At 40.0% G+C, this 27,074-nt stretch overlaps 3 protein-coding genes across 12 annotated transcripts in view; all 3 read left to right on the forward strand.

The window, feature by feature from the left end:
• Window position 1: 1 nt before the first annotated feature.
• pigu (phosphatidylinositol glycan anchor biosynthesis, class U) lies at window positions 2–10,186 on the forward strand. Of its 2 annotated transcripts, XM_081717756.1 has the most exons (13): window positions 13–161; window positions 702–766; window positions 1,162–1,270; window positions 2,277–2,336; window positions 3,237–3,299; window positions 3,681–3,790; window positions 3,980–4,080; window positions 4,493–4,590; window positions 4,824–4,978; window positions 5,170–5,313; window positions 5,768–5,892; window positions 6,308–6,450; window positions 7,937–10,186. In XM_081717756.1, exons 4-13 carry the CDS (start codon window positions 2,334–2,336, stop codon window positions 8,048–8,050), a joined length of 1,056 nt encoding a protein of 351 aa, XP_081573882.1. In that variant the 5' UTR covers window positions 13–161; window positions 702–766; window positions 1,162–1,270; window positions 2,277–2,333; the 3' UTR covers window positions 8,051–10,186. The 2 variants fall into 2 exon arrangements, with proteins under 2 accessions (XP_026882094.2, XP_081573882.1); XM_027026293.3 differs by lacking the exon at window positions 1,162–1,270 and having other exon boundaries at window positions 2–161.
• Window positions 10,187–12,643: 2,457 nt separating this feature from the next.
• On the forward strand, window positions 12,644–20,303 carry osgn1 (oxidative stress induced growth inhibitor 1). 5 transcript variants are annotated; one of them, XM_027026304.3, is made up of 6 exons: window positions 12,644–12,784; window positions 14,380–14,453; window positions 14,744–14,880; window positions 15,039–15,230; window positions 15,791–15,882; window positions 17,542–20,303. In XM_027026304.3, the coding sequence occupies exons 2-6, from the start codon at window positions 14,396–14,398 to the stop codon at window positions 18,665–18,667; spliced, it is 1,605 nt and encodes a 534-aa protein (XP_026882105.1). In that variant the 5' UTR covers window positions 12,644–12,784; window positions 14,380–14,395; the 3' UTR covers window positions 18,668–20,303. The 5 variants fall into 5 exon arrangements, with proteins under 5 accessions (XP_026882105.1, XP_081573127.1, XP_081573126.1 ...); XM_081717001.1 differs by having other exon boundaries at window positions 14,786–14,880; XM_081717000.1 differs by lacking the exon at window positions 12,644–12,784 and having other exon boundaries at window positions 13,781–14,453.
• Window positions 20,304–21,122: 819 nt separating this feature from the next.
• The window catches only part of mtss1 (MTSS I-BAR domain containing 1), a 45,736-nt gene continuing 39,784 nt past the window's right edge, over window positions 21,123–27,074 (forward strand). For 3 of the 5 annotated variants that reach the window (XM_081716994.1, XM_081716995.1, XM_081716997.1), the window contains exon 1: window positions 21,125–21,878. In XM_081716994.1, the coding sequence (XP_081573120.1) occupies window positions 21,807–21,878 (72 nt within the window). In that variant the 5' untranslated portion in view covers window positions 21,125–21,806. Of the gene's footprint in view, window positions 21,879–27,074 lie in introns of all 5 variants that reach the window. The other 2 variants (XM_081716993.1, XM_081716996.1) reach the window with 2 other exon arrangements.

Raw genomic sequence — 27,074 nt, forward strand, 5'->3', positions numbered from 1 at the left:
CTGGCGAAGAGGACTTTTTCCTCAAACGAAAATGGCGGCTCCCTTAACGCTTGTCTTAATTTTGTCTGTAACAATAAGAGCAGTATTATTCCGATCCAGTTTGGCTGAACTGATTTCAGAGAGGGTTGAAGTCGTATCTCCTCTAAATGCATGGAAAAGAGGTTTGTTTTGTTATTATGTTCTGCAGCGGGCCCTCGTTTGTTATAAGTTATGTAGTTAGCTAGTTAGCTAGCTAGCTAATCCTAGGTAACCATAATTAGTTTACATGGATTGTTAGCACAGCAGTCTCTTGGTACACTCCGATTCATGAAAATTGATGTATGTCATCAGTAAGATGCAAATGACAGTAACTGGCATTGGTTAACTTATCGTAGCTAACTAGGCAGCTGGCTAGCTACCAAACTGACAGAACAGGTGGCCACCTTTTGGGAACCTCCTTCCACACTTATCTTATTTTCATCCAACATCGGTATTCAGTAAAACTCGTTTCATGTGTACACACGGACAGAAATATGTCATTTTCATCGCTGCATTCCACGTAATATTTTACTGGCCATTTTGGGCGCCGTTGCCCAACTTGCTGGCTCATTTACAAATAGATCAAAATGCACAACAGACAAAGTGTAGGTTTAATACACAAGCAAATGACTGTTAATTTGGCTTGTGAAAGACATGACATTAAAATTTGTATGCTCTTACAGTTGTGGAGGGGCTTGCCCTGCTGGACCTTGGTGTCTCACCCTACTCAGGAGATGTTTTCCATGAAGTAAGCACCTTTAATTTTCTTATATATATATATATATATATATATATATATATATATATATATATATATATATATATGATGACCTGTTTTTAACTGTTGTTTCTTATTCTATTTGTAGTTTATTGTATAGCCTAGTAGTATTTCCACAACATAAGTGCAAACTACTCAGCAGTAAAAACACACAGAAACAACCGTGGTTTCCTAGCAAAAAAATGTAACGTATCACAAGGTAGTAATGTGCACATTCTGATATGGTAGAAGGAAAATAAAAATTGCATTTTCAGGATAAGGCCTAAACTGAATAGACTATGGTCTGTAGAGATGAGTGCTTTGTGGGAAATAGGAACCATTGTATGTTGGGGAGGAGATATACATTCACATTTTCATTTTCTCAGTGCAGAGAACCACCTACTTTGACAACAAGCACCTGTTTGATTGACATGCAGACCGACCAACCCCCAGTGGTTTTTGTGCCTTGTAGTGACAGGTGCTAAGTGGCTACAGGTGAAAACTGTTCTGGCTATAAGTTAAAAAACTGAATAGCATAGTCAAATGGCAGTTAAAAATAAAATTGTATAAGAAAAATGCCAAAGCAAATAAGAGCAGTGACAGTTCATACAACTACTAAAAATAATTACAATGAAAACAACCTTTAAAATCAAGTAACATAGAAGTGTAAAAGTAACATAAAAGTGAATCACTGTTGAAAGTGAAGAAAGTCTAGTAAACTAGTAAAATGCTAAAATGAAAGAACAAGTTTTAATAGGGTTTTTTTTTTATAAACACACAAAACTGATAGGAGCATGATGGATGTTTATCCGTAACATGTTCCATATGGAGGATGCATAAATATCATGTTACATATATGGGATGTGAAGAAGGATAGCACTAGGTGACCTGAAACAGTTTATTCAGAATTCAGAATACTATTATTGTCTGTTCCTATGACATAATTTGGGAATTTTCCTTTGGCACTTGTATATAAAACATCACACTATTCATAATAATGTACCACCCACAACTACACAACATTACAGCTACACAATAATAAACAGTTATAAAACAATTACACCACAACAGTCTACTAGTAAAACTTCACTTTCAGTTCTAAAGAAATCAAGCAATGAAGGTCTAATATGATCTTGTTTCTTTGTATGTGTTAGTATTCTTACTGCTACATTTTGCAGGAGTTGCAGTTGGTTTGTTGTAACTGTTCCTGTGAACATTCCATTACAGTAGTCATGACAAGAAAAAACAAAAACAAGGATCCATTTCTTAGCATCTTATAACTAGAGGGAGGGTCTCACTCGTGCTGTATTCCTTAGTGGATAGAACAGAGGTTTATTAATGTTATTAATCTGTGTCTAGTTGTTAAAGTCGAGAACGAGTCCAGAACATGAAGATTTCTAACTTTTGTCTGGCATGTGAAAAGAGGCATTTATGTAGGACTGGAGAGACCACTACAATGGGAGCTTGCGAAAGAGAAAACAATATTTCTCTATTCTTTCAGACACCCCTTGTCATATACCTCTTTCATTTTGTGGTCGACTACGCAGAGATTGTATTTATGGTGAGTACATTTGAGTTTAGTGGTAAGTATAACCTTTTCATGCCTAGGTCTTCACTCTAAAAAAAAGTTTAAAACAAAGGAACATGTGACATAAGCAGCCTGAACAGACCCCCTGTTGCTGTCATTGTCTCTGACACACATATCCAGGTGGCACGTTTAGATTCTGTGTTTATCCTAATGTTTTTTAGACTCAATATATTTGCCTTATTGTACCTGCTGTTGGTGGCCCCACTGACAGTTTGGCAGAGGGGACCATTTAACATTTCTTAATGGAGACAAAGCTACTGTTTAACCACTGGTTTTGTCTGGGGCTGCATTTCGCATCTGACTGTAATGTCTGTGAGTGTAGGGGTCATGGCCAGTGAAGTACAAAACTGTGATTCCACAATGCTGCTGCTCTCTGCTCTGCTCAAAGTTTCCCTCTACAAGTAAACAAATAAACAAATATCTTGCCCAAATATCTTGGAGTTTGAAGTCCCTGCAGCAGGGGATTGTGGTCCAACACAGTGTTGTCACTGATACTGTAGAATAAAGTATCTGCTAGGATTTTGAGCATGTTCGTCTCTGTTTCTGAGCCAGCCTCTTTTGCTGCCTCGGCATGTTCTCTTTGCCGCGCAAAGTCCTGTTGAACCTTCACGGCATGCATCATGCATGTATCACGGTGGTGCTGAACGCTTCCCCGCATGCATGTATACTGCGGGGGCAGGCTTTGTCCCGAGCACATCTCTCTGTGCGGCATATACAGTCATGTTCCTGCAATAGACGCTTGCCGTAGAGCTAAAGCGGCTTTGACCCGCCAAAGACAATGATGAAGAGGAAGGGAGAGAGTGTCTGAATCATCTGAAGTCTGCTTCGCCCACCGCCTGAGTCAGCATGCTCATGTCTACCTTCTATCCTAAGATAGTGGACGGGATCACTGCTGTGGCTCTCTATCTGGCTGTGCAGAACTACAACAAAAACGTGGTGAGTGTTGGAGAGCTTTGTCTTAGTTCACGTGGTACTTTTCAACTCGTTTCTTTATGCCTGTGCTGTATAAATGTGCTTCCTGGAGTAGCACAGGACACTGAATAAGACACTGAATAGGATCGTGTTTGGACCAAGAGAACAGTGAAAATGCGATGTTATTGCTGCTTAGATGGTTGATTTGTCAAAGGAACCCTTTACCCGCAGAACGTGGCTATCAATGGATAAAAGCCATTGAGTTCCATTTAGCATAAACTTCTTTGCATTATTCTAATAGGTTCACATTTGCTTTCATAGTAATGGGCCATTTTTGAGTGAAGTGTTCCTTTAACTTACTGGGTTTTTTGTTAACATCCCTGATGACTTTCCTTGCATTTGTAGTTTAGAAAACAGAAGTATGCTCTGGAGGCTGACCGGTACCCTCATGATTGTCTGGAACTTATGCGCTCACCCAAAGAGATGCACTACATCCCACTCAAAGTTGCCATGTTGTGAGTCCTAAGTCCTGTCATCGCTCTTAAACTGGTGTGTCATTGTTATGCGTATGTGAATAAAAGTTTTGAAATCTGGTTGTCTAATGTTGGTTCCCACTGGCATTGGCAAAAGGCAAATTACAGATATCAGTACAATATCACATTCTTTCTGCTGATCTTTAATTCCCAAGTTCTTTGGTCCTCCAGTTACCTGCTGAATCCCTTTACGATCCTCTCATGTGTGGCTAAGTCCACCTGTGGACTGAACAACGCTGTAATGGCACTTTTCATCCTCTCTACGCTAAAAGGTAAATGCTCTCTTCCTGTACGCAGTATGGCCGAATCTCTATGATCATGAACGTCAACCTGAACTTTACTAGAGCAGGTTCTCAAATTCAATCCATGCTAACTCACCTAGGCCTGCCTGTTCATGCCACTGGATTTTCTTGAAAAAACTCACGTCAAGACTTCTGTTAAGTTCACGAGAGCATGCAAAACATTATGGCTCAAATCTGAAAACATTTTTTGTAAGTTTGGCCTTCTGAGCTAAATTTCATCCCTTTGCAGGTCTTTGTATGGGAATTCTGTGCCTCACCAATTGTCTATTTTTCCACTATACTGGGTTGAAATTCATACTGAACATTCTTGAAACCCTAAGGACCTATAATTTTTTTTGCTAATGGCTTTTTTTGGGGTGTGCTTTTGCGTGTATGTTTTCAGGAAGTGCCTTGTTGAGTGCAATATTCTTGGCTTTGGCAACCTATCAGAGCATCTATCCTCTCACGTTATTTGCCCCTGGCCTTCTGTTCCTGTTACAGGTGAACACTGAACATTGTGGCAGCTTATAACCCAACAAAAATAAATAGTTTTCAATTTACCATTAGAATATGCTCAACACAAACAAACTCCTCAGCCACTGTTATCTTAAAAAATTACATATACAAGTAAAACCAAGATTTGGTAGTATTATATTCTTGTACATATTGTCCTTCTTTTATCAGTGTTTAAGTGGGTTGTTGCTTTTTTTGTTCTTTCCCTCTCTGTCTCTCAGAGATTGTACATCCCAGTGAACCCATGCAGGAGTCGCTTCTGGTTCTTCACCGTTCAGTATTCCGTTATGTTCATAGGCAGTCTGCTCGTCATCGTCTGCCTCTCCTTCTTCCTGCTGGGATCCTGGGACTTCATCCCATCTGTCTATGGGTTCATGTCAGTTTGCTGATGTTTAAGATTTCCCTATCCCCTCTAATAAATGATTTAATGTTGAGCTACCCCAATGAGCTACAAATAATCTCACTAGTGTATTAGACTGTACTTGAGTTAGAAAAACTGTGGTTAGTGCACTTGCAAGAGTTTTATGTGTGTGTGTGTGTGTGTGTGTGTGCGCACGTCCTCCACAGCCTGTCGGTGCCAGATCTCACTCCAAACATTGGTCTCTTCTGGTATTTCTTCGCTGAGATGTTCGAACACTTCCGTTTCTTCTTCATCTGTGTCTTCCAGATTAACGTCTTCTTCTATACCATCCCTCTTTCTGTCAAACTAAAGTAAGTGAATTATAGCATGATTATTGCACCTGACAGTCTGCAAGAAAAAAGTCCTACAATAGTGTATTTTGAGTTTTTAACTGTGGGTGGGATAGAGTGGGCGAGGAATTATACACTACCAGTTTGGACACAAGTACTCTATTTTTGCTGAGGGGGCATGAATAAATGAATATTTTGAGGAACTAAAGGGACATCTGTTAGTCTTGATAGCCACTTATCGATGTGACCTGTGTAGCAACTGAGTGGCTCATAAATTAATAGAGAAACAAAAGATGATCAGCTATCAGGAGGTTTTTATGTGATCTTGAATGAGGGAATAAAGTCTGTTCTGGTTAGATCACTTTGAGCGTTTGTTTTTGAGGTGGGTTTTTTTTGGGGGGGGGTATTTGGGTTTTGTGGGGGGGGGTTGTTTTGTTTTTTTAAGAAAACTTTGCATTGTCTTTCTCTGAAACAGGGAGCATCCGGTATTTCTCATCTTCATGCAAATTGCTATCATCTCCATCTTTAAATCATACCCCACTGTAGGGGATATAGCACTGTACATGGCCTTCCTGCCTGTCTGGAGTCATCTCTACAGATGTGAGTAGCAACCAGTAATTCCTGCATAAGTTCCCTTTGAGTTCCTTTGGCTAATGCTTAGTAGACTCTACTAGAGCTCAAGTTTAATTTTAGCAACATCGGTGTTGTTGGGTCAGCAGTCCTTTCATTATTTTAGTCTCAATTAAATTTTAAAAATAAACCTCATTTTCTCAGATATACTTGTATCATTGCTGCTCCTCATATCTCATAATGGTTACATAGCAGATAATTGATTATTTGTAATGCTATGCAGCTGATTAATTAATTAATCTGTTAGTTCATTTTATGCCTTGTATCCTCTGCCAGATATGTGATTTTTTTTATTTATTTTTTATTTTTTTAAGTAATTAGTTAATTTATTTTTTGTGTGTGTGTTTTATGTTCCGGATGCTTTACCTTGTCTCATATCCTGTAGTCCTGAGGAACATCTTCCTGGTGTCATGTGTCTTGCTGGCATGCACGGCTCTCTTCCCAGTCCTCTGGCATCTGTGGATCTATGCCGGTAGTGCCAACTCCAACTTCTACTACGCCATCACGTTGCTCTTCAATGTGGGCCAGGTGGGTGCCAGCCTTCACAAACCTTTTGGCTTTGAAGGAATTGAAATGGATAAGTAAGTAGCGTGCATTGCTCCTGGGCGGGAAAGAGATGGGAGCAAGCAATGCAGCCTCAAAGTTCACTCTGTGCTCTAGGTCTGGGCACTTTGGATTGAAAAATGACACCAATTACAGAGAATGCAGCCTGCCAACTTGGACTGTTCTCATTGCATTTTTGAACCATGAAGCTGCAGTACATGTGGCTCAGGAATTAGTGAAGATATATTTCAAGTAACCCAAGGTCACCCACAGCATTTAAATCCAGTCAAACCCTACAGTATTTATCCAAAGCGACTTACAATTGTGACTGAGTACAACCTCAACAACTGAGGGTTAAGGGCCTTGCTCTGGGGCCCAACAGTGGTCACCTGACAGTGGTGGGGCTTGAACCCACAATCTTCCGATTACAAGTCAATTACCTTAACCACTGAGCTACCATTGTCCTGTGTATTCTCATCCAGGGGGAAGAAAAATAAAAAAAAACACCACCACACAGCATGCAAATTCGCATCCAGTTTTATTAGGATAGCCAATTTACATAACCTCCATGGTTTTGGACTGTGGGAGAAAATCCACTCAGATACAGACTTGAACCAGAGACCTTAGTGCTGAGAGGCAAATGTGCTAACCACTAAGTCACCCAAATGTTGATCTGGTGACAGGCCTGTATCACAGGGATTTAAAGGCTCATTAGCCACCAGCCTTCCGGAGTGAAAAGACCAGCAGAAAAGACCAGCAGTTTCAAGTCTTGGCCTGATGCCCTGCCCATGGGTCCTGATGACGCACTTTTGTACGGTTCGCCATGTAAACCAACTCCTGCTTTGACCGCAGCTCTTGCTTGTTTCATAGAGGCGTTCGTCGGGCAAGTCGTCCCCTGTACTGGTGCAGATTTTCTCAACCAGAGAGCAGAAGGCAGGAATGAACTGGTTGTTTGTCAAAAAGCCAGATTGATAATAAAGAGCACCAGAAGCTCTCAGAACACCTCTGAGGGTCTTGGGGAAAAAACATTAAGAAAATTAAACTGAATATTCAGGATATTCCACTCTGCTGTTTGGAGCTCATACAGGTGCGATCTGGCTAATGTGCCAGTGGAAAAAACCCTGTCAGGGTTCTGGTTAATTAAGAGCTTTCACCAAAGCAATGAGCCCATGCTGAGTCCACCAAAGCTGTTCTGTTTTCCTCCATCTCACATCGCCACCCCACAGGACCAAATGACACTTTTGTTGAGAACCAACAACAAAAGTGGTCTTGCCAAGTGTTAAAGGAATAGACCGATAACAAGGGGGTAACTGCAAAAGTATATTGCTGATTTTCGGTTATGGTTTGCCATTTCAACATAGTGGTTTGCACGTGCTGTATTTCACTGTTGTTAGAATTCACTTTGATCTCTACGGGGCACCATCCAATGCTGTGTGTGCGCATGTGTTTTGCGTGCGTGTGTGTGTTCTAGATCCTCCTTGTGTCAGACTACTTCTATGCGTACTTACGTCGGGAGCACCACCTGAGCCAGGGCCTGTACCTGAGGAGAAAAGACGGCAGCGAAGCAACCCTAGTGTTAAAATGACCTCCAGGGACAGGACTGAGAGACTAGCCGGACTGTTCAACACACTCCTCCCTCTCTCTCCCATTCCCTTTCTAGCTCCCACCTCATTGGGTTCTTCTCTCACCTTCCTTGTTTGTTTCTTCTGTTCCCTCATCCTCTCACTTTTCCTTCAGCCCTCTAGCCAAACAAGATGGTACCGCTCCCCTCTTAGACCAAAGATCTTGCGTGGGAACTTGCTAAAGGAGGATGAGCCATCGGAGGGCACTGTGGCCCCTTCGCTTTTGATCTAAATGTTTAAATACTTGGAGCAACTGTGAAATCCTTGAGCTGTGGAGGGATGATTTTTACCATGCATATGTGGCCTGACATGCAGTTCCAACCTTGGTCGGCAGAGGGGAGCAAAGAATATATAATTGCATTGAAGTCTGTCTGCAAAAGGCCTGCAGCTTCACTTCCCCAATGGCCTTTGGATAATGGGAGATAAACTTGCACATGACTGATCAGGAGTCATGTGAATAGTCATGAATTTTTTTTCCACTCTCTGAATCATTTGAAGGTGTTTGTTATGAAAAAACGCTTAGTTGCTAATTAAATTAACCTAAATCCATCTTTCTTTCTTTCCCTTTTTTATTTTTTCCTTTATATCCTTCTTTATTTCTTTCCTAATATATTAACACACTGTATTTTTTATTTATTGTGGTATTTCACACTAATTGTATGTTTGTAAAAAGAAAAATCTTATGTTAAAGATAAGTCAAACCAATTTATAAAAATGTATTTACATTTAAATGTTTTCTTGACCTGCTGTTTAAGAAAAGAATTGGCTGTATCTTTAGCCTGAGATTGTGGATTTCGATAGCTGTGAAATCAGAACTCCACTATTACATGAATGTAACTCCTCTGAATTACATGTTCAGTATAAAACTAACTGATGTCATCCAGCTCATATGAGCTAGTACCCTAGGAATCCTAGTGTACTTGGAACGTGTCCTATTAGTATTGGTGCACTAGGCCTAGCTGGGCCAGTGAGGTGTGAGTTTTTCAGCCCTAACTGGCTATTTATGTCAAGCTAGAATGCCAGTTGTTGAGGCTAAGTTTAAACCAACAGCATTGTTAGGTCATTTAAGGGGTCACATTTCTCACTTGAGTACTGGTTGAAGGCTCAATGCAATGGAATTTTCCACCTTTGTTATTTCTGATGTTATTTTGACAACTTGGTCCTCACTGTAGACTAACTTGTTGATGACCCAGTAAGTGTTAAAAGAAGTTAATCATCATTATTTAGTTTGCCCACAAAGCTTAATGTCTCCCAAGGTAATCCACTAACATGCATTTTTATCCCTAGATATCTACCATTTTTATAGCTGCCTGTCTGCAGTAACTGTATATGTAATATACTGCTATTTATAGATCGCTGAGTAAGTCACAAAAAGATTTAATAATGGTCACAAATATATACATTACTCCTGTTAATTTGTTTAGAAGTACAATTTGTTAGTCAAAGGCTAGCAGGAACACTATGCACTGTAATGTTGATGACTCTGGAATTACACCTGTCATTTATTTCCTATAAAATGCTGTGACCGTCAGGCTTGTGGTGGAGGGACACTGCTTACCAATTTTACGTGATTTACAATAGGTTTTTTTGTGGGAAGACGCTCGACTGTGAGGTAGACGTGTTAGTATCACACAAATTGCTGGTGTTGCTATTGCTCGGCCCCAAAAAAATGTAGTTTGATCGCAAGTAAGTAACTGATTCAGGCCTGCATGAATGTGAGACAAGCGCTGGGGTTTAATTCCTTGTCAGCATGGTGAACGTGAGGCATGCAAGTGCAATGTCCTTAAATGCTTTTCCCTTGTTAACACCAGGACCCAAGCAAAAACATAATGTTATTTGTAGATTATTTATTCAGGAAGTAATCTCATTGTAGGTATTCAGAGTAAACACCTCCTCCAACCTGTAAATCATCTGCAATGATTAACAACACGGATGCCGTAATGTTCAACCTTTGGGTTTGTTTCCTATTGCACGAGTTTCTATTGTTCTGTTCATAATTTGAGATCCAGTGGTGAGGTTGAGCCATTTGGAAAGTCAGGAGACTTTTTAAGGGATTTGTAAGTTGCATGACAGAATGCCAATAAAGAATATTTCTCAAATAGCTTGAGTTGAGCTGAGTCATTGTTTGATAGTAAGACCAACATTTTCAGTTGGTCCTCATTCTCATGTCTGGCTGTGGGAAACAGGTGTGCCTGTCTTAAAGATCTTCATCATGCAATATTGTTGCAGACATCGGGAGGAGCAGGCTGTTCAGGCTGGTTCAGTATATAACATGCATAACCCAGAATCATCTAAAGGTTAAAATGCAAAGATTGCCGCAGGATTCCCTGGTGTATGTTTTGAGTGATGACTGACAAAGTCATATGGCCAACCAAAATAACTAGAATAGTTAGGACTTAAGTGCAAAGCAAAGGTTTTCATAATGAGTGAAAAAGGCAGCAGTAACGTAAATAATTCTGATTTTAGAATAACTTGTGTTATGTGTTAAAAAGTCATACTATATGCAAAGAATCTAGAACTCAGGTTGTGTTTATACCACTTAAGGTAATTTAAGCAACAATCACTTTTTACAATGACTACTGTGAGCATATCAGATCATATACATCAATAATACATAAAATATGAAAAAAAAAAAAACATTTTAATGGCAAAGCCTATGAAGTCTGTTCAGAACAAATACACCAAAAATTAAGGTAGCAACCTGACATATAGCTCAAGACATATCAATGGATTAATTTATTATATAGTATATTCAATATCAGTTTCAATAAAAAAAATATTTTAAAAAGATTCTCCTGGGCTTTTTTTTTTTTTTAAAGCAAAACAAAACATTCTTTAAGTCATTTACATAAAGCATTATGACACTGCACTATGAAAACACCTCTTTTGTCCATGGATGATCTTTATCCACTTATCAACTTTATGTGGTTGATAAGTAGGCCTATATGACATTTTTTCCATATCAATATCATTACTAATGATTAAAATAGATCGTCTTGGCTATCAAGGTTTACCAGAATAGTTAGATTACTGTTGTGCACTAGTGTCACATTATTTAACTCTTGGAGAAACATGGAGAAATGTTTCTTTTACTCCCCTCAGGTGTTATATCCATGTCTAATCTCATAATTATACTACTTTTGCTGTTGTGACAACTAACGCAGAACCATTGAATCAGATATTCACACTGGGCATGTCAATCAACATTGTTGTTTTAACACACACCTAACTCTGTAAAAAACATTTTTGAAGGCTACTGAAAAGAGTACAATCTATTGCAAACCTTAAGAAAATTCACCATAGTGAATGCAGTCTAAGAGGCTTCAGATGCAATGAAACATAATAATAGACATCAACTTAACATAACAACTTAACGTCAACTTACTTACTATCACACATTAAATATTCACTCATTTAAATTCACTTAATAACTGCATTTTTAGGAAAAGACCAAGAATATAAAATTTGGGAAATGCTATAATTTCAGATATTGTACTTAGAATTTTATTTCAAAACAATTTTCAGACACTCACACTCCCATTGTACATTAGTACAATGTAATAATGAACCTTCATATGTTTAACATTTTTAGGGCATCTAGAATATTCAGTAATTAGCTTTTGTGTGTTAAATACATTTTTATTTTTCATAAACTAGTTCAATTTGGGATAACCAAAGTGTATTTGCAATAGGCAGGATTGTAGCTGAATTTGTAAGATAGTTACTTCAAATCCATCTTTCTGGTTTACCTTGCAGATTAAGTGCAAATCTCCCTAACCTCACTGAATAATAAGGACATTTATTTGTTTATGGACTGTTTGAAGATGTTTGTTCTCAGGAATCTCTCAGTTAAAATCTAATAAGTGAGAAGAGGAATTTGTGCATTTTCCCTCAACAAGTGCATTAGTGCATTTTCCCTCAACAAGTTATAGGAACATTTTCAAAGATGTCTTCTATCTCTTTGACTATTTCTCAAAGAGATTATTTCTTACTAACCATATAAAAACAATCACAATAGGCCTAATGAAAACAGTAAAAAAAAAAAAAAAAAAAAAAAAAAAAGTCAAGCAAACAAACAAGATAGAAATGAAATTTGGAGATATTTTTATTGGGGAGCATCCATCCATTCATGTTTTTTTGTCTATCTTTTAATTTAAACTGTCTTTTTTATCTTGTAGCATGTTTATTTAATCCATCTTGTTTTATGTTACCTGACCCAAGGTAAATGGCAAAACTGATGAGTCACAAGTGGCAGGTGTAAATGTTTCATTAGCTACAAATATTTCATTCATCAGTCCGCTCTCATTACAAAGCTATGTGCAAAGGTGCAAAGCGTAGTCTAGCCTTGTTGGCTCAAGGGAGCAGACAGGCAATTTCACCCAATCAATGTCGAGCGGTTGTGAAGTCGGAAAAAAGTGCAAACAGAAGTTGGGCGGTGCTTTTATAACCATGAACAGCGCCAATGATAACGCAAAGCGTCATTGTCATTCGCCACTAATTGGTTCAGGACTGGTAGGAGGGCGTGATGAATTATAAAACCAAGTGTACACGCGTTTGGTGGTTACAGTAAAAGGATCACGGCAGTATCTGAAGAAGACGAGTGAATCTCACGACCACATTTTAATTACGCTTCAATAAAAAGCAGATTGACCTATTTGAAAGAACTATATTTAGCTTTCAACACAGCCGCGTGACCGGTAGGTACCTAACTGGCCATTATTCTTTCTTCTGCTCGTGGGCGATATCTTCACACTAATGCGGAGTAACGATCCCCAATTTAGTACTGCACTGACAACTACTCATGAACTGTGGAAACGTACAATGCTTTTTACAGGGTGCTTTATAAAACTATGCCAGTTAATATGAAAGCACAAGACCAGGCGGCTACTATCTGCTGCAGTATAATGACTTAACTATAGTTCTCTTTAGGCTAATGGAAATCCTGTCAGATTTGTAGCCTGAATCTGCTCACATAGTGCATTAGACCGCTACGAAGCAGTCAGACTTGTACAGGGAACAGGAGCGGTGCAGCGAATATCTTTTGCACAAAGTTATTAACTCTGCCGTTAAGGAAACCGTTCGTTTTAACGGGAACCCGAAATGGTGCATTCACCGAAAGTCTAGAGACAAAGTATGTGTAACGTGGAGGTTAGTGTAAGCTATAGTTCGCACGTTTAAGGAGAAAAGGTTTCAAGACACCTGCTTCCGAACTGAATGTCACGTCTTGACCTACCGGGCGATTCGCTGAATAGCTAGTATTAATAACGTTCTAACGAATCATTGTATCATTTTGTTGTACCCTTGTTTGCTGGGAGGAAACACAAGAAGGCCAAACTTCTGTTGGCTGTTCTGTATACTGCTTATGTTGATCCGTACACAGTTCGTTAAATATTGCCCCGCAAACGTGGAACTAACTTCTCCACATTTAGACGAGCTATGTCTCACCTAGTCAGTCTTCAGGCCTCCCTGATGCGCATGCGCCATGTGCACAGCCTTCATTCTAAGATATTTCTTTTTGCTCGAAACAATATGTATACTAATCATAACATGCCACTGTGCCCCAAAACATCGCAACGAATACAGGTTGGTCACTGGACATCATAAATTAACCATTTAGTGATTACGTTTTACGCAGTAGCATATGTTAGACTGCTATCGCTTTAAAATTTCTGCAGAGTCACGCTTACTACAGAGCTTACTATACAAACGTTTCAGGCGTTTCTCTGCGTCTGTCAGTTCAACACTATCGCTATCTGTCGTTATGCACGTTGAACGTGCGGTGGTTCATGGTTGTTTTTTTTTTTTGTTGTTGTTCATGTGTTTATTCTTTGCATTTACATTTACTTCCAATGTTGAGTGTAATTTTTACTTTCTGTGCTTCTGTTTGTCTGTTTATTGTTTTAACCCTATGCCAGGTTCTCGGGTCACTTTTTGCTATCGAAATCCAGCATTTTTTTTCAGTGCCAGTGCTTTTGTACCACTCCCTCTGTCGTGTTGCTTGCTTGGACATTGTCCTAGCTTCAGCTCCCGTGGCCGAAAGGAGGGGACGTCCTTTTATTCCCTATATTTGTGGAGCATCGATGTTAGGGGTCGTTTCCTTTCCTGCGCCACAGTTGAAGAGGAAAGCGGAAACAAGACACTTTAGTCTTGATTTATGGATGCACTTGTAGTTGCATTTTTCTTAAAATGGAACTGTTTTATTATTTACATTTTATATATAGCGAGTGAGTTGAGATGTATGTGTGAGAGAGACTTTGTGACTAACCCCTTTTGCTTTTTTGGATTTACACAGCTGGAGCCCTTCAGCCATGGATCTGCGTAACAAAGACTCTTCATCTGAAGATGTGCTATCTGTGGTCATTATTGGTAAGGACCATGCTTTAATCTGTAATGACCCATGTAGAGCTGCTTTGTCTTGCTGTGCTTGTGTTGTCATGCTGTGATATCTGATGGAGATGATGTGGTGATGGGTTAAGGGTTGGATGATGCTGTATCTCACCTGTTGGTGGTGACAGAGGAAGGTACTGGCACTGTCAGGGTTCTGGGTTCAATTCTCAGGGAGCACAGATACTGATACATGTATGCAAGTTCCCCATTTCCCTCCAAGATTGGTGTGTGTGTGTGCATTCATGCATATATACCCATTTCTTCAAAAGGCAACGGGCCTTCAGGTATCTGTATATCCTACCTACTGTCAGGATACACTCCCTACTTGTCTCCTGAGGGCTTCCACCCTAATCCAGTCCTACACAGAAAACTTGCTGAGAACTCTCACTTGTCATTGTTTGAACAGGTAAGACATGTCCACACATGCTCGCCATATCAAAATCTATTAGGTCATTAGATTTGCTGTAGAGAAAGTTGTTCTATGTAAGATATAATCTCATTTCTTTCCCAGTGGAGGAAAAAAAAATTAAAAATCAATTTGTGTGTGGGGGGGGGGGGGGGTAGGATCTGGAGTATCTGTGTGAAGGGGTGGAGGGCCGATCGTCAAACCCAGTTGCTGTGCTCTTCGACTCCTTGCTCCTGCCTGACAGCGATTTTGGATTGAACTACACCTCACCGTTGCTCTGGCGACATGAACCAGAGCGAGCCATACCACACCTGGTATTGGGGAAAGGCCCGCCCGGGGGAGCATGGCATGTAAGTGTCCACACTTCAGAACTAAACTGGCCACTAAATGGGGGTTAGTTTCTTGTGCTAATGAGGGGGAGCTTTTAGGTAGCAAAGGCAGTGTGCTACTGCTACATGTAACCTGCAAGTAGGTGGCCCACCAGGAGTTTATTATTATTATTATTATTATTTTTTTTTTATTTTTTTTTTTTTAAGGCATGACCCATGGCTTCCATAGCACACACTAGCTAATGTAAGCACGGTTTCCCTGAGCCACTTGCAAAGCAATATCGTGAAATCCTTAATCCTTTGTTCCTTATTTACATACACATTGAACAGAAGTACAACAAAACTTTCATGGATGAATATAAATGAGTGGCTGAGACCCAAATTTGACTGCTCTACTTCAACTCCTCTGCTTGAACCGGGTTCAGGGAGCAGGTGTGGATGGGTTGGGTGTGTGAGATGCCTGCACCAACATTATCGTTGGTGCTGGTATCACCCATACAGGAGTGCCGATCAGCTGCTCATCCTATCCTCCACATGTCCATTTGCCTCCTTTAACTGCCTTGTCTTTGTTGCACGTGCAGGCGATGGAGGGCTCTATGCTAACACTCAGCCTTGCCAACTGGATGGAACTTCCAGGCCTCAAACTGAAGGACTGGATGAGGGACAAACGCAGGTATACCAGACTGTAACAGGAGTGTTGCATCAGCTTGGAGACGATATGGGAGATGTTGCAACTGTATCACAATGATTCTATATAACTGTTACAAAAACTGAAGGCAGCCACCCTACCCAGCGCTCAAATACAGGCTGATGGGAGGTAAACATGAGCTCTGACACTAGACCAAAGAGCCAGCTGCCTGGCATAGCAGCCAGAGTATCCATTTAACCTTCCTAAGTGACGGTCTCACATCACACAATCCTCCCCTTCGGAGGGGGGGGGGGGGTGATGGTCCCTGTCACAATGACTTCACCTCTGGGAATTATCCCCTGCATGTGACACTGTCTACATGTCTCTCCGCATACAAATGCCCTTTCCATCAGGGCTACGCCCATGCCCCTCATCAGGGGCTCTCGCACCCGGCTACACCATACCCCTCACAAGAAGTGTGGGTTCATCAACCTGGGGCACGCTTCCAATTCTCACTGCCATCCCACTTCTGACACAATGTGTAACGAAGACCACCATACCTGGGACTTGAACCCAGGAAGGAAAGGGTGGCTGCCGCCTTTGTAACAATATCACTATACAAAGTTGTTGAAGAAAAATGACCTTTGGCCAATATTCTTTCTTGGTGAAATCTCTCAAATGTCTTTCTAAGTACAGACTCGGCAAAGACATTTCTGGCAAAAATAAAAACTTCAGTTGTAATTCTAAATATTATTAAACCTCTTATTAGCTAGAGAATTTAGCATTTTGGCAGAAGTCAACAGTAAGTGTCTACCACTGTGTAGCTGTGTTCCTCTAAGATGGGGCCAGTCATGTTTAGTGGCCACAGTGCTGGGTGCTTTAACAGCATTGGCTGCTTTATCTCTGGAATGCTATCAGGGTGAGTATTGCCAAGAGGGGCCAGAGCACTCATGCTTCCACTCCGGTGTTGATTTTAGGCTCTCCAAACGATCCAACAGTATCAATTGTTTTGTTAAGGGATGAAACCAGTTCTCAGGTCTGCAGCTGCTGCTGAGATTTGGGCTGTGTAGATAGAAGTGGAATGAACTTGTGATTTATGTACAAAATGTCGAGGTTTCACTTTGTTTAAGGAAGGTGCAGTATGGCTGTGTACTGGTGAAGATTTTCACTCTACCATATTCCAAATGACCCTTTCATTCAGGCTGATTGCAATAAAAATATTTTTAATATCCTGAACTAACATGAATAATGGGAACAAAAGTACAATTTGTTTCAAAAAGGTTTTCTTTACCATTGTAATTATAGTGTCTTTCTTTCCAGTTGTAAATGTTAACATTTAACATGACCCTTATGTTGTATTGTAATCCATTGGAATCCAATGGAAGGATCCATTTCCCAACACCTTAGATTATAGTATGTAGTTATGATGGAATATTAATTTATGGATTAATAAATGTGCTATTCTTTTGCTACTTCCAAAAACTTCAATGGTCATTGAAACAAACATGTCTTAAAAAGTTTCAACCAGAGTATTTTCTGATGGCCATACATATTAGTTTTGTGTGAGAATGAATATTTTTATTTTTTAACTTATTTTTTTCTTTGTATTTATCCATCATGTGAAGTTATTCTGAGACTAAATATGTAACTTATCTAATAGTTCTAACACTTTCCCTCTGCATGCGTGCACATCTGTGTTTTCAGGAGCGTGCGCAATGATCGGGCCACGCCCACTGAGATCGCCTCCTACTACCAGCACTATGTCAGTCAGATGGGTCTGGAGGGGCGCTTTGCATGTGGCACCACAGTCACGTCACTACAGCGTGTGGCCCTGGGCCCCGGACGCTCTGGATGGAGGGTTGAGGGGGTGCAAAGGCGGGCTGACACAATGATGGACCTGCCCTTCTCTGTACAGGCTGAGAACGTGGTCCTCGCCACAGGCACCCACGACATCCCTGCCCGGCTGGGTATAGAGGGCGAGACACTGCCCTTTGTGTGCCACAGCTTCTGGGAGCTGGAGGCGGCCATTCTGTCGGGGCGCCTGGGCCGGGCATCTGAGCCCGTGCTGGTGGTGGGTGCAGGGTTGACGGCAGCTGACGCAGTGCTGGCTGCCCACCACCTCAACACACCTGTTTACCACGCCTTTCGGCGCTCCGTGTCTGACCCGGCTCTCATCTTCAACCAGTTGCCCAAGCTTCTGTACCCGGAGTACCACAAAGTGCACCAGATGATGAGCCAGCAGCAGTACCAGCCGGGTGACGCTGAGTCGGAGCCAGGAGCCCAGAGTGTACCGCTGCCTGGCGGGGGTGACAACGTGGCCCGCTACCTTGGCTACCTCAGCTTCCCCAAGCACCGCGTGGTGGCATTCAAGCCTGGCGGCAAGTGCGTGCTGGAGGGGGAGGAAGGGCATCAGATGGCGCTATGTGTCTCCATGGCACTGGTCCTAATTGGCTCCCACCCAGACCTGGGGTTTGCGCCCGAGCAGGGGCGAGCCCTGGGGTTGGAGCCTGGCGAGCCAATCAGCTGCCGGCGCAATCCTATCGACGTTAACCCATACACATATGAGTGTGTGCAGGAGCCGGGACTGTATGCCATGGGCCCGCTGGTCGGCGAAAACTTTGTTCGCTTCCTGAAGGGGGGTGCCCTGGCGATCGCGTGCGACTTGGCTCGCAAACGGCGATCACTGCCAGACAGGGCCACAGCAGAGAGCTCCGCCTACCACTTGCTGAGTCACCAACTGTCCAACTGCAGCCTGGTGTGTGTGGAGGGGGGACAGGGACAGAGTGTGAAGGAGAGACTGGAGAGGAGAGAAATGGGCAAAGTTGAATGACTGACTATTTTGCTGCATGCTCATCTGCTTTTAAAGGGTTAAGGGGAAGGTCTTCTTTAATGAACTCCCTGTAATGCCAGAAACACTAATCACTGAGCAGCTCCATGTCTGCAAAGAAAGGGATAGCCCAGAATGAGGGCAAAAGAAGAAGGAAAAAATGGGTAAAAAGGAGGAAAACATGTGAAATGTTTGCTTGGACTGTTGTGTGCTTTTAACAAACCAGGACCCAGCCTTGATTACAACAGTCGGTACATGCTGGTGTTCTGCACATGCATGACGGTGTTAAAACTGCATATCTCGCTAGTTTAAGGCACTGTACTCAAAGACTTCAGGGAATTATTATTATTTTTATTATTATTTTTTTTTTAACTTCTGTCATGGCATAGTTATTGTGCCAAAAAAATGTTTGCACTCTTTGTACTCCTTCCATGTAAATACTTGCTGTACAACTTTTTCTGTAATGAGTTGTTTATAGGGGCTGTTGAAGGCAATAATGATGGATAATGACCTGAATTCTTCATATGGGGAATACTAAACTCTTTGCCAAGCAAATTTTGTTTTTGTATCAGTCCTGGTACTTGCTTTCATTTACTTGTTTCTTTTAATGTTTTGAATATGAACTCTATTCATAGAAGGACTAGCACAGACGTGTCTGTGTGTGTCTGTCCCATGATTCAAACTTTTGCTGTGAAATGTCAAGCTATTATACTAACACATGTATGTGTTCTCAAATAGTCAGTCATTTTTATATGTATTTATAGTGGTATTTTTTATCATCCCTATGCTTAATCCTTTGTCTGATTTGCCTTCAGCATTAAAAAATAATGGTATTCTACCTTCTTAGTAATTTACTAATTTGTGTGTGTGGTCACAAGTTGCTAAAATTAAGACCAATAGACATTATGAAGACAGAGGTGTAATGATGTGTTAGTAAGCAATGTTAAAATTAGCAAACAAGTTCCAACTTGGATCTTAACTACTAGGGAGCCTTACTGCACGGTTTGACCTTGCAGGTATGAATGTTGTCACATTTGGTGATTCCTTGTGTAATTGCACTACTGAAATTGAATTTAGATTCAAGAGTCCTGCATAAATTGCCTGCATGTGTGCGAAGACCAAGTTCTTTATGAAGGTGACCTGTGTGATATTGAAGGTGTTGGGCCAAATATTTGTTTGCCATTGAAGCAATTGAGGCCTTAAATGAAGTAAATTTTAATTTTTAATAATTGAATTTTTAAAAAGGGAGAAGGCTAAATGTAAAACAAGGGACAGCATACTTTTATTTTTCAAAACAAAATTATGAAAATGTGTATATATTGAATACAAAAAGCAATTTCTTTGTTTGAAACTATTTTATATAGTGCAAAGTAAACATTTTAAAGAAGCATTCCAAGTGACAAATTTATAAACTTTGGGTGTGGGTGGGTTTTTTTTTTTGGTGATTAAATTACATTATAAATCCACAGTGGTGGTCCAAGCCTCTAGATATAATTGATGGTGGCTCCCTGATTTAATGTTTGCATTCTTATATTTTTGTAAAAAATAGTGTAGTTGACTCACCGTTTACGTGAATAAATTGTTACTAAAAAATACAATATTAAAAGCAAATAAATCACCCAATGTTTTGGGATAAATATCTTGGTGTCTGGTGTAGTTCCAAAGCTTTACCACAGGATGACGGTAAAGCCATTAATGTTGCAGTCGCACGCGTCAAACAGCGCTACGCAGCTACAATTCACTAGTTTACTAGCTCATGTGAACCGTGCACGTGAACAAAAACCGCTCATTAACTCTCCCTTTTGTGTCCTCTCTGTATAGGATATTCCATAGTAAACGTGTGCCATCGTTATTTTAGAGGGCATCTTGAAATATCTTCGATTTTAAATTACATATAGAAAACAATATTGGCTGATCCTTAGCTGGTCACTTTTTTTTTTCTTCAAAAATTGGGATAATGTCTTAGTGTAGTTAGTAGTTAAGTAGCTGAGCAAGGTGACCTCTCTATTTTGGGAGAGAGGCGGACAACCACTAGGGGGCGTGGACTGTGTGACTTGCCATGATACTGCAATCTACAAGATGCATCAGACTTAATTGCATAACATTATAAATATAATAGATCAGACAAGTGTGTGATTGAGAAAACTAGAAGTAGATACAGAATCGCGTTTAGGATTTCTGGATTATAGAAGGGGATTGGTGAGGTTTTCTCTTCAATAAAAATGTTTTTTGAAGATGATTTCCTTCGGTGGAAAAGGAGGCTATTGCCCTCAATTCTTACATTTTACGAAATTAAAATTAAGATGTTCACCAAATTTAAGAGAATTTGAAAGTAGCTCACAGTAAAGTCAAAAATGTTGAAGGTGAAGGTATTAGCTTGGACTAACGTTACACTCCGAAGTGTAACGAAATACTCCGAAGGTAGCCAAAAGCTTTTAGCTCCGCCCTAAACTAGGATCGTAAACTAGGAGCTGTAGGCATACAGGAGAGAGGGAAGCTACTCACGAGTGGAGTTGAAACGGTTTAGTGACAGTGGGTCTGTGAATATTCATTTAAAAGTTAAAATAACTGGACCGAGGACTGGGCATCCGTTTGGATCAGCAGATGAATGGGACCATGATCAGAGCTGAAGAAGGTTGAAAAAAGCTAGCGGGTTAATGCAACTATTGATCAAGTAACTTGAATCCGTTTAAACGTTAGTAACTAGCTAGCTAGCCAGGTAGTTTCTCTGTCTTAATTATAGATTTCGCAGGTCTATCTACAGGGTTGCGTGCCAGTTCATTTGCTTGAAGGCATATTTTGGAAACGACCTTCGGACGATTTTAACACGCTTCGTGTACTTTTAAAAAATAAAAGAAATCGCGATGCATTTACATCGGTTTACTAAGTTAGCAAGCTAGTAGTAGTACTAATTAGCCGGCTAGCCTGGCAGTGCTAGCTGTGCTATCCGAGGAATACTCCACCTACTGTTTCTCCTTATTTGTCCATTTTGTCTTTTTTTGGGAACATTCACCTTGGCGGAGGCAGCCAGCTAACGTTGTATTGTTGACAGAAACGTTTCCCTATTGATAACACATTTCTAAGCTTGCTCGCACGAAGATAACTCCGGGGTCAGTGTTCTTGGATTTTTCGGACGTGGAAAATGGATGCGGGAATCGAGAAGGAGTGTAGCGCTTTGGGAGGGCTCTTCCAAACCATCATGAACGACATGAAGGTAACTCGAAATGGATAGCTAATGATGTCTTTCACTATACCAAATTCATCTCTATGGCTCGGTCATTTGCGTTAATTGATCAATATTATATGTACTTTGTACAAATGCCCTCATCATAAGTTATTTGCCATCTGTTTGGCATACAAAATTTGACCAACGAAGCTTCACATAGGCTGGCAACAGTTCGCTGGTTGGTCGACTGAAAATTGAAGATTTCTAATGGCTTTTAAGAAAATAAATAAATAATGAAAAATACATGTATATCCTTAATCTATAAGAAAACTGATATACCAAACAGTTATTCGCCAATAAAAGGCAAATTAAATTCAGGACCTTTATTACAATTTAACACAAGTTTCAGTGTTGTCATAATGAACTAACATGATTTATACATTTACTCACTATCTAACCTGTATTAGTTTGCATTTCCTTTGCATATTTTATCGAAGTTAAGCGTATTTGTGATTTGCAAATGCGGTAGCTATATGTACCAATATTTAGTGAATGGAAGTGGCCAAATACTTCACTGTGACGGTACTAAATATTTTTGTTGGATACAGTATAAGGCTCTACGTGTTACCGGTGCCTTATCTCATGACTCAGGCTGGTTACGTTTTAGATGCTTCCGAGGAATTGGGAAACATGGCAAACATTCTCTGCTCAGGCTTGAGTCAGTGAGTCCAGCTGCCATTACAACACGTTTTGTGGTAGCTTTGAGTTTAGATGAAGCTAAAGCAGTTCCCACATTATTAAAGGAAAATGCTATTTGTTGGCTGTTTGTTTTATGCTTACTCTGGGCTGAAGGCCTAAACATTTTGGCAAAGGGATAATGGGGCCATTGCCGCCCCCTCTTAATTTATTTAAGTTTGTGCCCTAAGAGTGTGGAAACAGGCTACTTGACTCACAGGAAATGTGGAGTATGCAGGATATCCCCTTAGTGTGTATGGGTGTGTTTTATCCACATACACTTTAGTCACATGGTAAGTGTGGGATGGCTCCAAAGGTATGATCCAGCGACACTTGCAACACTTTGCAATATGACTATCAGGCTCGTTTACCTTTGGTCTGACTCTTCTCCCTTGGTAAAATAAGTAGCCAGCATAGATACTTTTTCCAGCAGTCCACTAATTATAGATCTTAGAAAATCACACATTTGTCTGCCTGCCCTATGTGTCCCACACATTTGTCAGCCTACCCTATTGTTATTAATAGCTATGAGTACATTTTGGTTCATTTGCTTGGTATCTGTCAGAATAGTTTCCAAGGTAATAACTGAATCAAGCTTTGGTTTCAATTGCTGTATCTGCATTTAGGATTAAATTTAATCTGTATCTTGGAATTGGTGGCATCTATGCATCTAAGGCTGGACTTCATCCATGCATTGTTTAGATAAAGTCAGCATAATTGTTTTTAAATCACTGTTTAGAAGTAAGGCCAAAAATATCTAAAAAACAAATCGGGGGGAAAATATCTTATTTTTCTAACCAATACTGTGATTGGAATTTAACTTGATAAATTCTCTTTAAAATAAGATTCTGGTATGTTCTCATGGTCCATCTAGTGTCAAACATCTACAGCTAAGCAAAATTACAAAACCTGTTCCTGTATTTAAAAAAGCATATGCAGATGCTACTAGTTCATATTTGAACAGCATAAATGTTTAAACATATGAACATCAGAACACTGCAGTATGGTGTACATGTGCATTCAGAGGAGCCTCACCTACAAAGATGACAAGGTCTGGCCAGTATAAGGTAGTGTGTACACATTACGATGAAAGAGTTGAAGGGCACCGACAAAGGAAGAGGGGGAAGGGGCTCCATGTTGAATCTCAAGAATGTGCCGAGCAAGGTATTCACTTGGCTGTTGGACTGCTGTCATCCTGAGGGGGCTGAGGAATAATCGGTGTCTGCTGCCTTCGGTTTTGCTGTTTGGCATGCAGAGTGATGAGCATGGATGACGGTGGGCCAGTCTGATCTTAGCTCACTTCTAAGGCAGCATGCTTTGAATGTAGAGTGATTGAAAGCAAAGCTTCCCTGGTTACCTTGTGGCCTCTTTGCCTCTTTTTGGCTCACTTAAGTCTCCTGAAGCCTATACCTGATAGGAACCAGTCTTCTATTGTGCTTGCGCAGGTGGTCATGGGATTCTATCGACAATGCTGTGCTGTGGCTTTGCCCAAATAAGTTTACTGTCTACCGGTCTATAAAAATGTCTTGGGTGAGCTTGTCCATTTTGTATTGCATGTTCTGTACTGTTATGAGTGATATAATGTGTAAATCTTTGAAGAACTCCAATAAAATGTAATTTTCCCTACACAACAGATTTGATTAAGTGGGAGTAATAGCCAGTAGACTGAACACAGAAATTGATAACCTACCTAAAAGGGCCCTGAGTTTACAGACATGTAAATGGCAGAATAATGTAATAATCAGATCTGCAAAATTATGGTGGTGAATTACCTAGTAGGGGATTACCCATTTTTGCCTTGAAATGGATTGAAATACAGTAAATTGGACTGTAATAACTACACTAACTGCCTTTTACTTATTTATTTCAGGGATATGTTCATTGAGAGCCAGTTAACATGTTTTTTACTCAGCAGTGTGTTTTTAGCAGTATACATTTCAGGCTATAGCCTAGATAATAGTCTGCCGTTAACTCCTCAAGTTGTGTTTTAACTACTTTGCTAGCTCTACAATCTCTAATACATTACTGTCAGTAGGCTATAGCAATATTCTGTTTTGATTTTTCAAAGTGGCAAGTTCTGTTACACATTTTGAGTCTATCATGTTTAAAAATGTTGCATCTTGTTTAAATCTCCCTGGAGTCGCATGCAGACCATAGCTGGGAACCCATTAGAGTACCTCTTCTCACTGGTTGGCATGGATTGTTGGATTGGATTTCTGTTCCTCTTTGTATGTGATGTTAAATGTATTGGTTTTTATATTTATGCTTTTGTCATTTGTTTAATCTATAACTCTGTGAGAACAAAATAAGTCGTTTTATTCTAAAATAGTAAATATCCCGATAATGACACAGGATATTGGTTTACTGGGAGTAGGTTCACAGAATCTCTGAGTAGAGCTGTACTTCCTGGGCCTGATTTGCAGGTAGGGCAGTGCATCAGTGCGTGCATATGAAGGTGTGCCTCTTGGCTGGCATGTGTAGGTGTTTCCTGTGTAAGTACAGAACACACCTGATAAAAGGCCAAACCTGACAGCTCTTTCACTCATCTGAGCCCTAGAAGTGAAACTTCATAGTTGTTTTCTATTCTAGGAGGGAATTTTGCTTCCATTCAGATGTCAGTAAGTTATGATCTCTTAAGACTGAAAATATAAATCATGCTATTTTTCAGTATACTAATTAACGCATTTTATGGTTGACTAGGCAAACTGCAAACTTCAGGCCTGAATTTACCTTGATATATGTTTCATATACTGACTCTCAAAGAAATGTCTGCTTACTGTACTGTGTGTTTCATGTTGATGTTTTGTAATTCTATAGAGCTGACCAACAGGTTTTTTTATTCTTCCTATTCTTCCTATTCTCTTTGTCTCTATTTCTTTGCCATAGCAACAGGGAAAGAGACAAGATTATGATACCCGCAAAGCAACTACTAATAAAAAAATAAAATAAATATATATATATATATATATATATATATATATATATATATATATATGTATGCATATATATATATATGTATGTATGTGTGTGAATAATATGAATATATGAGATCAAGTGGCTTTCATATAGTTGAAGGCAAAACTCAGGGGAGTGGGCCCATAAGAAAGGTCTTCTCTAGAGAAGAAAGAGAGCGAAGAGACAGAAGTAAAGTAACTGCAAAAACATGAAAGGAACTTGGCTGGATTTGGAGGCAAGGTTTGCGGAGGTGGCTCTCTCCCACCAAGTTTTTAATAGGGAGGTTTTGTACAAAATGTTATTTGTTTTCTTAGAAATAACAAAATTCTTGTGATAATTTCATGCTGAAAGCTTTAAGAAGGAAGTCCAAGTATGCAGATGAGGGAGCAGAACAACAAAAAGCCTGTCAATTTTGTCATTTTACTATTTCTTTCTTTATTTTTATTTATTCATTTTTATTGATTCCTTTTCCAGTACATTGCACTATTAATCAAACTGTGATGGCATACATGAACTGTTTTGATACTCTATAGCTAGATGTTACATTTTTAAAAATTCCACCCAGTCAATTTTCTTTTTATACACTGAATGGGTATATGTGGTGAATGTGGCTGAGCGGCCACAGTTTCACTAACTGCTGCCAAAGGGCCACCACCCAATACATGAGACGCCAGCATGAGACACCAGTGCGAAACTTCCGTGCTGCAGGAAGAAACCAGACTGACAATTTCAGAGCGTCCCTCGTGTACTTTTCATGCTCTGTATTGCAGTATTAAAGTCGACATTTTTTTTCTCTCTTGCATCACAGGTGATTGCAAATTACTCACCTAATTAAAATTGGCTTTGATTGCTACTCTGCTAATAGTCTTGATTAGAACAAGACAGCAAATCTTGTGATCTTCCTGTAAAGGATTGTTTAAGTATATGTACATTTACTAATTTTGCACAATTAGTAGGCTGTGAGTGTAGCTTAATTCAAACTTTTCCCCATTCTTCCTGGGAAGATGTCAGGATTTGAGGTTTTTCTTTGTAATATACAAGAGGAAAATGGGCCAAGCTTGTCTTTTCAGCAAATTGCAAAGTTCATTCCAAAATCTTTTGAAAGTAATTTTCCTTCATTGAATTACTACTGAGAATGGACAAAGGGAGCCAAGGTTTAGTTTGGGTCATACCTGGGTCATTGCTTTTTACATTTACTATCTAACATTTGTCAAGTAGTCATGGAAGGGGTTGAGAAGAAGCCTGAAAAATGGCTAGAATATCATAATTTCACCAGGTTGTTTTCTCTGATGTCATTCTGCGAATGGCTTTGTGCTTTCAAATTTGAGCTGGTAACTCTGAGCTGGTAACAGCTATATGGCAATCAATAGTTATGTCTCTGAATGCCAAATACACTGAAATATATTAGTCGTTCTTTCTTGTCATATGCCGGTGACTTGTCATTGTCGCACTGTCATGTTCAAAGTGAAAGAGCTAATTGGATGTTAAATTATATAATCACATAATTGATTATCTTTACCAGTTGTGTTTTAACATCTTGTTATTTCTTACATT

The sequence above is a fragment of the Electrophorus electricus genome, chromosome 7, assembly GCF_041902795.1.
Source record: "Electrophorus electricus isolate QZ-2024a chromosome 7, ASM4190279v1, whole genome shotgun sequence".
NCBI lineage: Eukaryota > Metazoa > Chordata > Actinopteri > Gymnotiformes > Gymnotidae > Electrophorus > Electrophorus electricus.